Here is a 17,443-nt window from a genome sequence, read left to right as displayed (position 1 = left end):
GAATCGGATCACCTCGGACCCGGGGATGAGAACTCGAATTCTTTTATAAATGTGACGCTAGGTTCGAGGATTCGAATGTCGAGTAACGAGTATACCGAAGTATCTAGAACCGTTCGAGTATTTGAGTTATTCGAGTATTTAAGTATTTGAATATCGTTATTCGAGTATTCGAGTATTCGAATATCATTATCTGTGTATCGTTGCTCGAATATTTGAGTACTCGAATATCGTTTAGTATTTGAATATCGTTATTCGAGCATATGAATATTTGGATATCGTTATTCGAGTATTTAAGTATTTGAATATCGTTATTCGAGTATTCGAGTATTCGAATATCATTATCTGCGTATCGTTGCTCGAATATTTGAGTACTCGAATATCGTCTAGTATTTGAATATCGTTATTCGAGCATATGAATATTTGGATATCGTTATTCGAGTATTTAAGTATTTGAATATCGTTATTCGAGTATTCGAGTATTCGAATATCATTATCTGCGTATCATTGCTCGAATATTTGAGTACTCGAATATCGTCTAGTATTTGAATATCGTTATTCGAGTATTTGAGTATTTGGATATCGTTATTCGAGTATTTGAGTATTCGAACACCATTATTCGAATACTTGAGTATTCGAATATCGTTATTCGAACGTTTGATATCCTAAATATCATTGTTCCAATTATGAACGTTCGATCATTCTCGATTGAATATTGGACTACCCGAACATCCAATGTTCCAATTATGAATATTCTACCATTATTCGAATATTTGACTATCCAAATATAATTTTTCCAATTACAAATATTGAACTATCATTATTCGAATATTTGAATACGTATTCCAATATGATTATTCGAGTATTACTACCGGAATAGAAAAGTATCCATACATTCAGTCTCTTTGAACAAAACAGTTGTTAATTATAATCAATTCCTGAATCTCAAATTCCTACCATACAGTTTAGTTCTTTGTACATCTCTTGATATACACAATCCCACTTTTGTATACCAAATAGGACCTAAATTAAAGTTCTAAACGTACCTGTAAACACCTTCGAAGTAAACTAAACTCGTTTGGATTATATTCGTTGAAATTTAAAGACTCTAACCTCTTTTACGGTGGCTGTACAATATCGATGTCTCGTTGCGAAGAGAGTCTTTCTTCGACGAGCACGAATCCGGAAACCGTGCGTCTCGCCGTTGGTGGAAGCTTGCTCGGTGAAAATTGTGAAAAAAAAAAAGAGGTATGGCGGGTGAACAGTTGTTCGGAAGTTGTCGATAAACGTTAAAGTGCTCGTTTACGCGGCAGATACGCCGAGATTCTCGGAGAAATGAAACGCTTCGCCTCGTTTGGACGCTTAAGCCACGATGGTATGGGAAGTTCTCGTTGCATTGCAACACGCTCCTGTTCGTTTGACAACGTGTGGCGCGGCTGTTCGTTATGCAACTAGTGAAACTATCGGTTACCTGTCGATCGTGGATGCACGAAGAACGCTCGAGAAAATCGATCGGTCGGCATCCTTGCACGTATCCTCAACACCAGTTTTCTTTTCCCAGTCGTTTTGCAAGATCGAAACTTTGTGTCCAACGTTTGCGCGCGACTGGTCACTGGATTGGGATTAATCAGGATAGCGAGTTGAGTATCGTTGTTCGAGTATTTGAGTATCCGAGTATCGTTATTTGCGTAGAGTTGTACCTGTATTTGAGTATCCGAATATCGTTATTTGAATATCGTTGCTCGGATATTTGAGTACTCGGATATCGTTATTCGAGGATTTGAGTATTTCAATATCGTTATTCAAATATTTGAGTATTTGAATATCGTTATTCGAGTATTTGAGTATTTGAATATCGTTATTCGAGTATTTGAGTATGTGAATATCCTTATTCAAATATTCAAGTATTTGAATATCGTTATTCGAGTATTTGAGTATTAGAATATCGTTATTCAAATATTTGAATACCTACATATTATTGTCCCAACGTTGTTCCAACGTTTGCCCGCAACTGGTCACTGGTTCAAGATTAACCACGATAGCGAATCGTGCACCTGAAATGGAAAGAGAGAATGGCATTATCAGAGAAAGAACACAACGATTCGAACAAAATCGAGCACATTCAAAAGTCACTACTTCATACAGAGTTAGATCATAATCACTTGGTAGCTGTTTGACTTCAAATTTAGGAAATTAAAAATATTCGAGCAAGGAACATTGATATTCGTATCAAACGAATCCAAACAAAGTAAATAAAACAGTACAAAAATCATTCTATCCAATATAAAAACTCATACATAATAATTCAACGCGAAGAAATTCAGTTAATCGATATAACTGTATAAGAAACTTTTTCCAAAGTTCTTCGTAACCGCCGATACTGAATTATCGTTGATCGTCGTTAAAAATCGTCAAAAGTCCGAAATTAACGAAAAAGAAATCTTGAACGTAGCGAAGCAGCGTTCCTCGTAAAAATTTCCACGAAGAATGTTACCCTTTATAGTAAAAATCGGAGTTTCGCGAAACGTGTTATCGAATTTTCGATACTTCGTCGATCCTGAACGAGGGTTCGTTATAAAAATGCAACGTGAATGCGTGCGGCATCGTCGATAACCGGTAACTAGTTACATAAAGAAAAGCACCGTGCAACGAGTTTACTTTTCTTTTCGACTCGGGATTTACGGCCGGTTGGAACTTTCTCGAATTAACTTCCAGCGATCTCGACTGTCTCGATTGCAAGTCGGTCGCAGCGACAGTAGCAGTGGTAGTTAGTAGACAACCTATTGCGGTTACGCAACTAGTGAAACTACCCAGCAGCGAACGTTCACGAAAAATAAATCTTCGTTGACCGATTCGCGTTTTCCACGCGAATACTCGACGAGGGCCGTTAAAGCCGGGCGAAATAAATCGAAAACGCGGCCAAACCGTACGAAAAGAACCGAACTTTCTTCTCGAGCATTGTTCGAAGTCGTTCGGTTTCCTTTCCACGGTACGATGTAACGCGATATGGTAACAGGAAACTAGTTAAGCTTGTTAAGCTCACTATCCGAGAGCTATAATTATCGATGAGAAACGAATGTTCGCCAATGTCCGTGACTTTCTGTTCGATCGTGTAACCTTTCGGAAGGAACAAAAGCGGTTCGCGTTTAATTTCTTCATTTCAAGAAGAGAGAGTCGAAAAATTTAAGCGATTCGTATATCGTAAATTTCGTAGCTCGGATCGATTATTTTTCATTCTTTAATATTCCTTCTATTTAAATTTTCATCGATTATAATACCAATTTCGTTCAAATTTATTTCGTAAATTGTACAATATATACGAAAAACGAATCAACGCGACAAATAAAAATAATTACATTATTCACCGTTTCGAAAGTATGCGATCTTTAATCGATAAAATGATACTCCAACGATCATTTCAATCTCATTCCTTTCGTTCGTGTAACATCCATAATCGCGAGTAGGCGCAATCTCTAAACTTAACCTTACTTAGCCGGATAAAGATTTATTATAAATCACCTACACGGTCGGGAGCCTCGACGACACTCGATGTTCGTGCCGGTATAGTCGTCGCAAGAACCGTCAACAAGTATTCCCCAGATACCGTTGGTATTCCTCCGCTACCACCGCAAAATCGATCGTTATTAACGACTCCCGGCGGATCGGTTCCATCGCTACCTACGCGCTCGTCGTCGGATTATAATTCACCGTAGCGTCGACTATCGATGGTATTGATTCGGTATCATTCCCATCGCTACCTTGTACGAGTACGGGTCGACCGATAAATCAAGTCCTCCCGAGAACGAGAGAACGAGAGAGAAAAGTCGAGGTGTTGGACGGAGGGTGTGCGGGAACGTTGGAAGGACACGTAAGAGACGTAAAAGGGGGCAGGGGGGTAACCTCTGGCGAGATTACGTCGTTTCGTACATACACGTCGAAAGGTTCGCAGCGCGAGTGCGCAATGGCCTATTCCCCGTGTCCAGGGTTACCCGCGGTCGTTGTGTCCGAAAACTTTGGCAATAAACTTACGCTCTAGAGCCGTGGGGGTTTCGAGCCGCTCTGGCCACGAAAGCGCGAGCGCGCCAAGCGTGCACGAGCGCGCGCAGCCCATCGACGGAACGCGATAGAACGATAGGCCGCCGCCGGGGAACGAACCAGCGCGCTGCTGCCGGGATAGTTTCACCGGTTGCGTAATACTAATAGGCTGCACGCTGCTGCCCGCTACCACTGTCCCTGCGACCGACTTGCAGCGCCGGGGACCGCCGCGCCGATGGGGCCCCAAGACAGTACCGCCCTTAGCATCGGGCGAACGGGGCACTTGTCCCCGGGCACCTGGACTTGTTTGTTTCTGGGAAAAAATTAACCAGTGTAATTGTAACACTCGAGGAAACTAATTTTTTTGTTAAGCTACTTTTAGGAAAATATTCTTGGAAATTTAGTTTCGATATGGATTTTTAAAGTGTGGTATATATTGTAGCGGATAATGTCTAGAAAGTTTGTAATTGTGTTTGAATAAGAATATTGAGACTCGGGGACCGCTGATGAGGCCCCGAGACAGTACCGCCCTTAGCATCGGGCGAACGGGGCACTTGTCCCCGGGCACCTGGACTTGTTTGTTTCTGGGAAAAAATTAACCAGTGTAATTGTAACACTCGAGGAATACAATTTTTTGTTAAGGTACTTTTAGAAGAATATTCTTGAAAATTTAAATTCGATATAGATTTTTAAAGTGGAATATATATTGTAGCGGGGAACGTCTAGAAAGTTTTTAATTGTGTTGGAATAAGAATAGCGAGCCCCCAGGCACTACAGATGGGGCCCCGAGGACAGTCGATGAGGCCCCGAGACAGTACCGCCCTTAACACCGGGCAAACAGGGCACTTGCCCCGGGCCCCTGGACTTGTTAGTTTCTAGAATAAAATTAACAAGTGTAATTGTACCACTCACGGAATCTAATTTTTTTATTAATGTACTTTTAAAAGAAAATTCTTGGAAATTTAGTTTCTATATAAATTTTTAAAGTATTGTACATAAGATTTTTAAGTATTATAGATTATGGGAGGCAACATCAGAAAACTTTTTAATTGTGTTAAAATAGAAATACTTATTTTATATTGTACCATCTGAGACAATTTTCTGTCAATTTACTTTCCAAATTACATAATTCTTGTAATAGATTCAAGTTTGATGTGTCAACGAAAGATCTGTCGAAAAATATAAATTTTTGAAAAATAAAAATTTTTTAAACAGTAGAATAGCGAACCCCGCAATCTGTAGTTGCCCCGGGCCCCGTAAGATTTGTGGGCAGCACTGTCCCGAGCTAGCGATGGGACCGATCCAATGACACGCTCATTAGTACCGATACGTATCGATTCCCAATCGTGCAGCGAGTACGAGTCTAAGTATCGAGCGGGCGTCGAAATAAGCTGTCATTAGGGCCACGAAGAAACATACTTGTTGACATTTCTCGCGATCGTTAAATATTGTTAACCGAACAGGAACGTATAGATTACCCAAGAGAATTTTAGCGAAAGCGTAACCCGAAATAGTAACGATTATAATAAATGCACGAAGCCGTTAACGAATGTACGTACGTTTCCACTGTCCGAAGCGGTGAAAGTGTATTAATAGAGACACGATTTTATAAATTTATAAGTTTCCCAAGAAAGTAGTTTTTTGAGTAGTTTACCTCATATGCACGCGAAAGCGATAAATCAATTCGGTCGTATGATATATTTGATTGCGCAACACCGATACAACGTGTAACACCGAAATACTGTTCGTGTACCGTTACTTAATTAAATAGAACTTGTAAACGTTTAGAAATTACAGATAAAGCAACTGTTTGTCCATTGTAACGTACACGTTCTATTATGTTATATCCGAAGGCTCTTAATGGAAGCTCTGCCATCGATTTAATTTTCTCTTGCAATCACGTGGCATTGTTTACCTTAGTCCTTTTCGAGTGGAAAGCAGTGTAGCGACGTCCCATCCGCGCAATACGAATTATCAAGTGGATGTACACTTTCACCGAATGTACACCAATAGCGAATGCATACACTTGCTAATAAAAATGCGTTTTAAGAACCCCCAATCACGTTCCGACTATCGAGAAAAGAATTTCGTTTCAACGTATTCGTACAGTTTCCTCCAAACGAGTAAACTTCCATGAAACATTGCATTCGAGTTTCTCATAGTCTCTTGAATAGTTCTCGCGATATCTATTCTATACCCGTAGAAATGTTAAAAAAAGTTTCGAATAATTATCACATAGAATTCCACGCAAAAAGCTCGAATAAACTTCTCCTGTACCTAATTTTCTAAAAACATAGATACAAACCTAATTTTTCATCCTGTTAACCTCTTTTATTTACGGGAAAGTACAATTCATCGACAATACGTATAATTCAATCGGTAGGTAGTTTCGTTCGAATACTCACTTTCCTCGGGCGGGGAAAACCGATGTCACGCGTCGCGAATTCGAAGCTTTTTCCCCCGTTCCCGTGAGACAACAATGCCCTGGGCCGTACGGTCCCGTTCGAGCCCCCTCCCCTTTCTAATATTACCTCGCTGCACCGCGTAACGCGCGATGCCCCGCATCGTCCAGTAGGTCTCGAGCGTACGTCCGTTCGTCCGGATCGCTGGCTCGCATCTGTTTCGACTTGGTTCGTCCACCCTGGCCTTTCCTCCCCTCCCCTCCACCGGCGGGCTACCGTCGAATCGCCACCTTCGAAGCTGGCACCGCCGAAAGTAGGTGGGAAAGTAGGTGAGAAGGTGATCTCGCGGCTAGCTGTCCGCGCGGTGTGCGCGGGGGAGGGGCGTGGGTAAAAGAGGGAGGGTGGAGGGGAGGGGTGTCCCGAGGAGGGCGGTTTGCCCGAAGACCACGGGAGGAAGAGCGCGCGCGGCCAGAGAGCGTTAAATAATCGGTTTAATTGGGTTATGCACGAGGAAATGACCTATGCGAGAGAGGCTCAACCTCGCGGCTCGAGACCTTCTGCCTTGCCTTCGTACGTTGGGCCACCGAGTCGGCAGCCACTCTTATCGACTGCCAACCATCGGGTTTTCTGGCTGCTGAATAACACCGCTCTCCCCTCCTCGGCCCCTTGGAAGCCCATCCGTGCTCGCTCCCGATCGTTCGGTCTACCCTAATGACGTAGACGGGAATTTATTTGTCCCGAGCAGCGGCTCTCAAAACTGTTCCGCGACGAACACCAACGGCACCGTGGTACCGTGTGCTCGCGAATTATCGACTCTAGGCGGCGGCCAATTTTAACGCTCCAGCCGGACCGAAATTGCTACCGGGGTATTCGTGGATTTTTGAGATGCGCGGTCGGACGAATATTACACTTCGGTTACCGGAAATGAACATTGTTTTGTTACGAAAGTTTGCAATTGTAATCTTTGCTAAGGAATTGCGATTGTTCCGTTACCAGAAATGAAAATTGTTTTATTACGAAAGCTTGCAATTTACAATGTTGCAATGAAATTGCAATTGTTCCGTTACCAAAAATTAAAATTGTTCCCTCACGAAAGTTTGCAATTATAATCTCACAAAGAAATTGCAATTGTACCGTTACCAGAAATGAAAATTGTTTTGTTACGAAAGTTTGCAATTACAATGTTGCAATGAAATCGCAATTGTAGCCCTTACCGAAAATTAAAATTGTTCCCTCACGAAAGTTTGCAATTATAATCTTGCAAAGGAATTGCAATTGTACCATTACCAAAAATTTAAATCTTTCCGTTACGAAAGTTTGCAATTACAATGTTGCAATGAAATCGCAATTGTTGCCCTTACCGAAAATTAAAATTGTTCCCTTACAAAAGTTTGCAATTATAATCTTGCAAAGAAATTGCAATTGTTCCGTTACCAGAAATGAAAATTCTACCGTTAGGAAAATTTCGAATTGTAATGTTGCAAAAATATTACAATTACGAAAAAATTGAAATTGTCACCAAAATAATTTATTCCGTTAACAAAAATTGAAATTGTTCCACTATCGAATAACAAAGTACCTTCAAATAACGGTTAATTGCCTACAGAGATTTTCCATTATCGTGAATCTCGTTTCTCGTAAATTATAAATTAAGAAGACACGGTTAACGATTAGAAAATTGAAACTTTTAGGACAACACAATTCAATCGACTCTCACGATATAATATTCCTATCGTTACCACTGGTACATTAATTTCTTTTACGTATGCACAAATGCATCTGTACGCACAAATGCATCTGTATGCACAATTAACGAAAACATGTTCGATCCCCCAAGTGTCATAAAAGCCTTACATAAATTCTAAAAAAAAATTCGTCCACATATTCCCACCGATGTGCAAACAAAATTCCCCCCTCCCCCCTCTACACGAATACTCTAAAATCAAAAATAATTTCTTTCCTATAATCCACGGTACGCGAACGAAATTCCACTCCAAAAGTGTCACTATTATCGTACCCGTCTGAAAGAACGAATTGTTCTGAATTGTTCCCAGCGATGCGTTCGGTCACATTCGAAAATTTGAGTGGCGAGAGGCTTAGAGCTCTCGGTTACTCCGATTTCTAAATAGCTCTCGCGGATACGTTTCGGGCTCTTTCCAAGTTCCACGGGCAAACGAAACGTCAACGATCGCTCGATCCCAGCTGTTACGCCAGAAATGTCGCGGCCATTAATAGAAACTAATTTTCGCACGACGCGATCGTTTCGTGCGGATAATACGAGGCTTTCCCGGTCGCGGGCCGTTACTTTCGCCTTTTTTTCTTTTTTTTTTTCTCTCTCCCCCACTCCAAGCTCGATTCTTCCGCGGCGCGCTTCTATTACCATGGTTTTGCGGTCGGACGGGGTCGGTATTAAATAAGCGGTTAATTGGGTTACGCAACAGGAAGTGAAATGACACGATCGTTTGAACGAAATGTAGGCGTCGCCAGCGGCGATATCCTTTTCCCCGTGACCCGTTCTGAATCGCGAAATTAAGGAAAGCGAAGGAAGCGGGGCCGATACACCGGGGACCGTGTAATTTCCGATACGTTTTCACCCTCGATTTCGTTCGCTTCCGAGCGGATAGACAATACGCTCTCGCTTCCACTCCTACAGCTACGCCTACTCTATTCCGTTTGAATCATCGCGCGCGTATGAAATATTACACAAAGGATCGGAGCCGCACTACCAAAATAGGTCTGCGCCGACACGGTGCATCACCTTTTGTCGATGATTACAGTACTCGTAGGTATCATTTTTGAACGAAGAGCGAACTTCGAAACGAGACGGTACGTTTCGAATTTGTTTCGATAGACTTCCAACGGTCTACTAGGAAGCATCTGTTCGATATTAGAATGTTTTAGAAGTAATGGAATATCGTGAATTAAGTTTCGGTATTCGTATGCGAACGAATGTCGAATATTTGAATGTTCGAGTGCGAAAAGTAAATTTTGAATTTTTGAATGTTTGAGTAGGAAGAGTAAATTTCGAATATTTGAATGTTTGAATACTATGAGTAAATTTCGAATGTTTGAATGTGCGAGTACGAAGAGTAAATTTCGAATATTTGAATGTTTGAGTACAAAGAGTAAATTTCGAATATTTGAATGTTTGAGTACAAAGAGTAAATTTTGAATTTTTGAATATTCGAATACGAAGAGTAAATTTCGAATATTTGAATGTTTGAATACTATGAGTAAATTTCGAATATTTGAATGTTTGAATACTATGAGTAAGTTTCGAATATTTAAATGTTCGTGTACTAAATTTTGAATATTTGAATAGTCGAGTACGAAGAGTAAATTTTGAATTTTTGAATATTCGAGTACAAAGAGTAAATTTCGAATATTTGAATGTTTGAGTACTATTAGTAAATTTCGAATATTTAAATGTTCGGGTACTACAAGTAAATTTTGAATATTTGAATAGTCGAGTACTACGAGTAATTTTGAATATTTGAATATTCGAATACTATGGAAAACTTCGAATACCTGAGTATTTGAGTACTACGAATAAACTTCAAATATTTGAGTATTTAAACGAACTCCGAATATTTGGCTACTCGAATAAATTTGGAATATTTGAGTGTTCGAATATCATTATCGGAGTATTCGAGTAACGGAGTATCATTAACCGAACGTAATTATAATATTATTTGCGAAGAATCTAAACCGCGATTGGTCTCTCTTTATCAAAATAAAAATATTGTACAGAATATTGTTAATAATGTACTGACAAGAGTGCAAGAAATATAAGAAAATGTTGAATCAGAGCTAATTAATACAAATGATACAACGGCTCGTTCACTATCGTTAAATACACATTTCGAAGCCCAAAAGAAATTACAAGAAGCTTAAATCGTTCGATGAAATTTCAAACACAAATCGCACATTTACTCGAACTGGTTCCGTGGAACATCGTCGAGTGAAATTGACAGTAATTAATTAAACACTCGTGAAATTGTATTCTAATATCCCGAATTCCATTAATCCGAAGCAACTCGAAAATGTAATACCGATCGCCTAAGGAACGCCACACCGTTTACCATTAAATACCAATACCACCTTCCGTACCATTAATAATCTGCCAAGCTCTCAGAACGGTGTACCGATTTCTGCAGGCCATAACCGTCCTTGAAATACGCATGAATTTCAATTTACGCAATCTACTGACCGAAAAGAAAAAAAAAGAAAGAAACGAACGGTCGAGCGATCGACGATCTGTCGGATGAATTTTTATGTAACGGTCGTCTCACCTTTTCCTAGTTCGATGGTGGAATAGCGACTGGTCTGCATGTTCAGGAAGTAAAGTCTCTTGCTAAGTGAAAGTCGTTAGTTCGTGGCGTTAAAGTAACCGTGTAAAAGACCACCGCGAACGAGGAGGACAGATGCACGACGAGATCTAACCGAACTGGCGACGTCTGTGCCGGTTCTGCGTGAAAAAAAAAAAAGAAAGAAACAGAGAAAAATAATCGAGAAGGGAGGAAAATTAAAAACTAAAAATAAAACGAGTCGCCGATATTTCTCCCGGACTTGGTGCCCGTTCATTTCTCGCGAGTCCCCCTGCCGATCGTTCCTTTCGATTGGCGCGAATCTTTTCGCGCCGGCGGTACTTAGAAACGCGCAAGAGAGTCTTGCCGGTTTCGTAATCGTTGCATCATCCGTCTCAACGGATATATGAATTATAATACTGGTTGTTAATCAGTTAACGAGCCGTGAGCCACGGAAATCGATACTGCGACGTAGGCCGACAGTGTTCCGTTTACCGAGCCACCGGGAGCTTTACGTCTGTGTGGGATCACGGATCGATTATTGACACGATAATAGAATATCTTTATTAACTGCTTCGATTCGATACCAGAGAATTACGCCTGTATGTGTACGACGACGATTAAACGTGAAAAATTCAATTTTCGACGTCGACCGATCGGCGAAACGAAAAATACAAAAGGTGTCGGTGAACGGTTAAATCTTTCGTTCGAGGAGATTTTTTTGTCACGGTATTCAACCGTGAACTTAATATTCGGATAAATTGAAAAAACAACGTGCTTGTAACGGGTACAATATTTAAAAGTATAGGAACAGAATCTATTTGGAGTAGATCGTTTCTTAAGTTGGGCGTAGTAGACTTTGGTATTTAATTGTTTGAATATCTTACACCGAGAGAAATTTCTGAATGCAATTCTACCGATGTTGAAAAACAAATTGAAAAACAACGTGCTTACAACGACTATTTATATTTAAACGAATATTTAAACGTATAGAACTTTATATTAATTAACGAATATTTAAAAGTATAGAACTTTATATTAATTAACGAATATTTAAAAGTATAGAACTTTATATTAATTAACGAATATTTAAAGGTATAGAACTTTATATTAATTAACGAATATTTAAAAGTATAGAACTTTATATTAATTAACGAATATTTAAAAGTATAGAAGCAGAATCGATTTGGAGTAGATCGCCTCTTAAGTTGGGCATAGTAGACTTTGGTATCTAATTGTTTAAATACCCTACACCAACAGAAATTTCTGAATGCAATTCTACCTATGTTTAAACAAATTAAAAACCAACGTACTTGTAATAACTACAATATTTAAAAGTATAGGAACAGAATCTATTTGGAGTAGGTCGCCTCTTAAGTTGGGCATAGTAGACTTTGGTATCTAATTGTTTAAATATTCTACACCAAGAGAAATTTCTGAATGCAATTCTACCTGTGTTTAGAAAAATTAAGAAACATTCGTTATAATCATGATAACGACTACGATATTTAAGAGTATAGTAGCAGAATCGATTTGGAGTAGATTACCTCTTAAGTTGGGCATAGTAGACTTTGGTATCTAATTGTTTAAATCAATCGTTTGTTCGCTGCTCGAAAGTTCTATTCGGACACGAAGGATTCGATTTTCGAAGTTGTTGCTCGTTTATGAGCACGCGAGAAAATCGAGCAATGTTCTCGGTGTTAGAATTCAAGGAAGAGATTTCTTCGATGCGAATAAATATTACGATAACGACGAATCGGAAAAAAATGTTATCAACGAGTCGGAGTAATTAATACGGAAGATAGTGGCGCTTATGAAATCCGTGTGAATGATAGAAATGGTCATAGTGTATCGTAGAGTACTATAGCGTAACGTAAAATGTTTTACCCGAAGAGGATGGAACGATCCAGTTCTAAGTTACAACGCTTGCAAATTTTTTAATAACATTGACGTCCTTAGAAACGCTGCAGAGTGATATTGCAAACATTGCAAGTGCAATATTTTATCGGAGTAACGATTGTTTCTATTCTTTGCGTAATAATTTGAACGAAAATTTGTGTTTATTTTCCTCGAGGAAAGATGTCGGGTAACACTTGAAGAATAATGAAAAATTTTTGACTTGGACTATATTTAATTTGGAAAATTTGACATAACGTAATGCTTAAAGAATAGCAACGAATTCGAATTGGGCGATATTCAATTTGGAAAATTTGTCATTGCGTTACGTAACGATTAAAGAGTAAGACGGGTTCTCAATTAAACGATTTTAAATCCGGAAAACTTGACAAAATATCGTATAATGTTTAAAGAATAACGACAGATTGTCAATTAAACGATATTAAATTCGGAAAACTTGACAAAATATCGCGCAATGCTTAAGAAATAGACAAATTCTCAATTAAACAATATTAAGTTTGGAAAATTTGACAAAATATCGCACAATGCTTAATGAATGACGACAAATTTTCAATCGGTCGATATTAACACTAGATTTACCAACTAGTCAAAATGACTGATTTCAACTGCTTTCATAATAAAATTTACATTTATAATTATGTGATCAATTATATAAATTCTTCTTTTTCCTCATCGATTGATTTTCTTTTAGATATATATGTATATATAAGGTATACCTTAATATTACAAAATCTGTCGATAATTCTAGTTTTAAATTCGGAAAATTGAGTATTCGAGTTCAAGAATTGGAAGCAAATTTTTCATTCACGTAACATTAATATTACAAATCTATCGATAATTCTAGTGTTAAATTCGGAAAATTGAGTATTCGAATTCAAGAATTCGAAGCAAATTTTTCATTCGCGTAACCTTAATATTACAAATCTATCGATAATTCTAGTGATAAATTCGGAAAATAGAGTTCAAAAGTTCTAAGCAAATTTTTCATTCGCGTAACCTTAATATTACAAATCTATCGATACTTCTAGTTTTAAATTTGGAAAATTGAGTATTCGAGTTCAAGAATTCGTAGTAAATTTTTCATTCGCGTAACGTCAATATTACAAATCTATCGATAATTCTGGTGTTAAATTCAGAAAATTGAGTATTCGAGTTCGAAGATTGGTAGAAAATTTTTCATTCGCGTAACCTTAATATTACAAATCTATCGATAATTCTAGTTTTAAATTCGGAAAATTGAGTATTCAAGTTCAAGAATTCGAAGCAAATTTTTCATTCACGTAATGTCAATATTACAAATCTGTCAATAATTTTAGTGTTAAATTCGGAAAATTTAGTATTCGAGTTCGAGGATTCATAGCAAACGTTTCATTCGCGTAACCTTAATATTACAAATCTCTCGATAATTCTAGTTTTAAATTCGGAAAATTGAGTATTCAAGTTCAAGAATTCGAAGCAAATTTTTCATTCACGTAATGTCAATATTATAAATCTGTCAATAATTTTAGTGTTAAATTCGGAAAATTTAGTATTCGAGTTCGAGGATTCATAGCAAACGTTTCATTCGCGTAACCTTAATATTACAAATCTATCGACAATTCTACCGTTAAATTCGGAAAATTGAGTATTCGAGTTCGAAGAATTCGAAACAAATTTTTCCCTCGCGTAACGTAAGGAAGCCATCGTCTTCTACGCGTTTCAAGCATCGCTGGTGAATTGGCAAGAGCGATGAGAACCTCTGCGGAAGAGAGAGCGATCGGTCGACGGTCCGCGCGGAACTTTCGTGCGACCCGCACACGCAGATATGCGTGATCGGTTGTATAACCGCATAAGAAGCGCGGATAATGGTGCGTGCACGCGTATCGCATTATTTCCCCCGTTCGAGTCCGACCATTCGACGGGCCATTGTCAAGTTTAAGCGCCAAATTACCCGAGGCCGATCGCCAGTTCGATATCGAAGGCGTGTCCCCCGGTTCACGGTTGCCCCGAAACCTTCCCGTCTTCCTTGGTCACGTGAGATTTATTACCAATAACCAAATTTATGCTATCTAGAGCTCGACGATCGATATCGCAATCGTGACAGTGAACGAGACGTATTTCTTGACGACGAGAATTATGATAAACAAAATCACATCGACACTTCGATCAATAACTTACCGTTATTAATATTTATTATAGAATGCGTTATCGAATCTTTAGAAGTTTAGAAGTCTCACGAATAAAAATTCTTGGCGCGAATTAATCAAAATTGTCCAATCAATATTACTATTATTTGCTTTCGCGGAGAAAGAAAATTAATAAAATTTGCTTACCGATTAGAATGAAATCAATATTTTCTTTGTTTCCCCACGGAGAGAAAAAATTATTAATATTCGTTCTGTATCTATTTCTGTCAAATTAGAAAATTATTATAATCCGTTTTGTATATATTAGATTGTTCGTAAAATCATTTCATTTTTTTTCGGTGAAAATGAAACACGATTTCCTTAGAATGTATAAACATTTTATTAAATTATATATTCTCCATTTTGGAGAACAAAATGACTTTCCAAACAGCCCAATATTTCTCTGGAGAAAAGAAAATGATTAATATTTGTGTTCTCTTCCCGCGGGGAACAAAAATGATTAATTTTCTCACGGTCAGAATTTTCGAATTACCAAATCTCTTAGGGTGAAACGAATGATCGAAGCGTTGGTTGCGTATTGCAACTGTTATTTCTTCCTTGTCGCTCAGGTCGTTGCATCGTCCGAAAATCGACACCTAAATGGTCCGCAAATCCCGTGTCAATGCGTGCCTCTTAACCGTCCCGGTGAAAGTAATGCGGTTAATTCTAATTTTAGTGTCGGCGCCGTGAAACACGAACGATCGAACGATTTCCTTTCTAACTGGGATCGAGCGCGATCCAGAAGCCGCTCGACGATCGTGACAGCGAACAGTCCGCGAGACTCTTCGTTCCCAGAGTTATTCGTCTCACGGGTAACCGCAAGCTTCGGAGGCTTACAATTATCTCCCCATCGTCGTACTAATCGTTCTCCTTGAACAGCTTTCGCATAATTAGCGACGGGTACGATATCGAATCGATACCCTCGATACCGGCTCGTAAATTGCTGTCTAATATCAAACAGTGTCAAACGTATAGGTACCAGTTCGATACTCCGATGAAAGTATCGATATACGGTGAAACACGAAGAACATGAGATTGCACAGACGTGCACAGACGTGCACAGTCTCGATTTTAAAGCCATTTTCTAACACACACGTGAACATTTATTAGTTTCTAACGAATTATGTATATCACTGCACGTATGAAATCGTAAGAAGTGTATCGAAAGAAAGCTTAGTAACGCGATCAATTATAGTAATGATCGTGTAAAGTAAATATGTATTGGTGAACGTGTGAATTGAAATGGTTTAAAATACAGAGACCAGTGTAAAGTGTTTGTAATTGTAATCTTTAAGAATACGGAGTACGATAATATTGGCAAAAGGAAAATTTTGAACAATGGCCAATTTTTAGAGGTTTGAACTAGGATACCAAAGAGGTTTGGTATCAATTTCTTGAATATTCTACACCATGGGAAAATTATGGATGCAATTCTACCGATATTCACGGTTGAAGATTGTGAACTTAATGTTCAGACAAATTAAAAAACAACGGGCTTACAACGAATACAATATTTGAGAGTATAGGAGCAGAATCGATTTGGAGTAGATCTCTTCTAAGGCATAGTAGACTTTGGTATCCAATTGTTTGAACATCCTACACCAAGAGAAATTCATGAATGCAATTCTACCTATGTTTAGAAAAATTAAGAAACATTCGTTATAAGCATGATAACGACTACAATATTTAAAAGTATAGAAGCAGAATCTATTTAGAGCAGATCACCTCTTAAGTTGGGCATAGTAGACTTTGGTATCCAATTGTTTGAACATCCTACACCAAGAGAAATTTCTGAATGCAATTCTACCAATGTTTAGAAAAATTAAGAAACATTCGTTATAAGCATGATAACGACTACAATATTTAAAAGTATAGAAGCAGAATCGATTTAGAGCAGATCACCTCTTAAGTTAGGCATAGTAGACTTTGGTATCCAATTGTTTGAACATCCTACACCAAGAGAAATTTCTGAATGCAATTCTACCTATGTTTAGAAAAATTAAGAAACATTCGTTATAAGCATGATAACGACTACAATATTTAAAAGTATAGAAGCAGAATCTATTTAGAGCAGATCACCTCTTAAGTTGGGCATAGTAGACTTTGGTATCCAATTGTTTGAACATCCTACACCAAGAGAAATTTCTGAATGCAATTCTACCAATGTTTAGAAAAATTAAGAAACATTCGTTATAAGCATGATAACGACTACAATATTTAAAAGTATAGAAGCAGAATCTATTTAGAGCAGATCACCTCTTAAGTTGGACATAGTACACTTTGGTATCCAATTGTTTGAACATCCTACACCAAGAGAAATTTCTGAATGCAATTCTACTGATGTTCAGACAAATTAAAAACCAACGTACTTATAACAACTACAATATTTAAAAATATAGGAACAGAATCTATTTGGAGTAAATCGCCTCTTAAGTTGGGTATAGAAGACTTTGGTGTCCAATTGTTTGAATATCATCGACGGTCGATCGTATCGGTCCCATCGCTGTCCATAATCCTCCATTCAGGCGACTGGTTGGCTGTCGAACCGTGTAACCTAGCAGGCTATTCGCGAAACCGGAAATTTCGTTCTCTCCATTTCGAGTCGTCTCGCGGTGACGCT

General features: G+C 38.4%; 1 protein-coding gene across 1 annotated transcript in view; it reads right to left on the bottom strand.

Moving 5' to 3' along the window:
- Nucleotides 1-1,464: 1,464 nt before the first annotated feature.
- Nucleotides 1,465-17,443, bottom strand: part of LOC143154846 (uncharacterized) — a 155,551-nt gene continuing 139,572 nt past the window's right edge. The window contains exons 4-6 of the mRNA XM_076326857.1: nucleotides 1,970-2,051; nucleotides 1,698-1,754; nucleotides 1,465-1,609 (exon numbers count right to left, since the gene is read on the bottom strand). Of these exons, the coding sequence (XP_076182972.1) occupies nucleotides 1,465-1,609; nucleotides 1,698-1,754; nucleotides 1,970-2,051 (284 nt within the window). The remainder of the gene's footprint in view (nucleotides 1,610-1,697; nucleotides 1,755-1,969; nucleotides 2,052-17,443) is intronic.

This window comes from Ptiloglossa arizonensis, chromosome 2, assembly GCF_051014685.1.
Source record: "Ptiloglossa arizonensis isolate GNS036 chromosome 2, iyPtiAriz1_principal, whole genome shotgun sequence".
NCBI classification, from domain to species: Eukaryota; Metazoa; Arthropoda; class Insecta; order Hymenoptera; family Colletidae; genus Ptiloglossa; species Ptiloglossa arizonensis.
The sequence above is the reverse complement of the archived record's forward strand: the minus strand, read 5'-3'. Positions and strand labels throughout refer to the sequence as shown.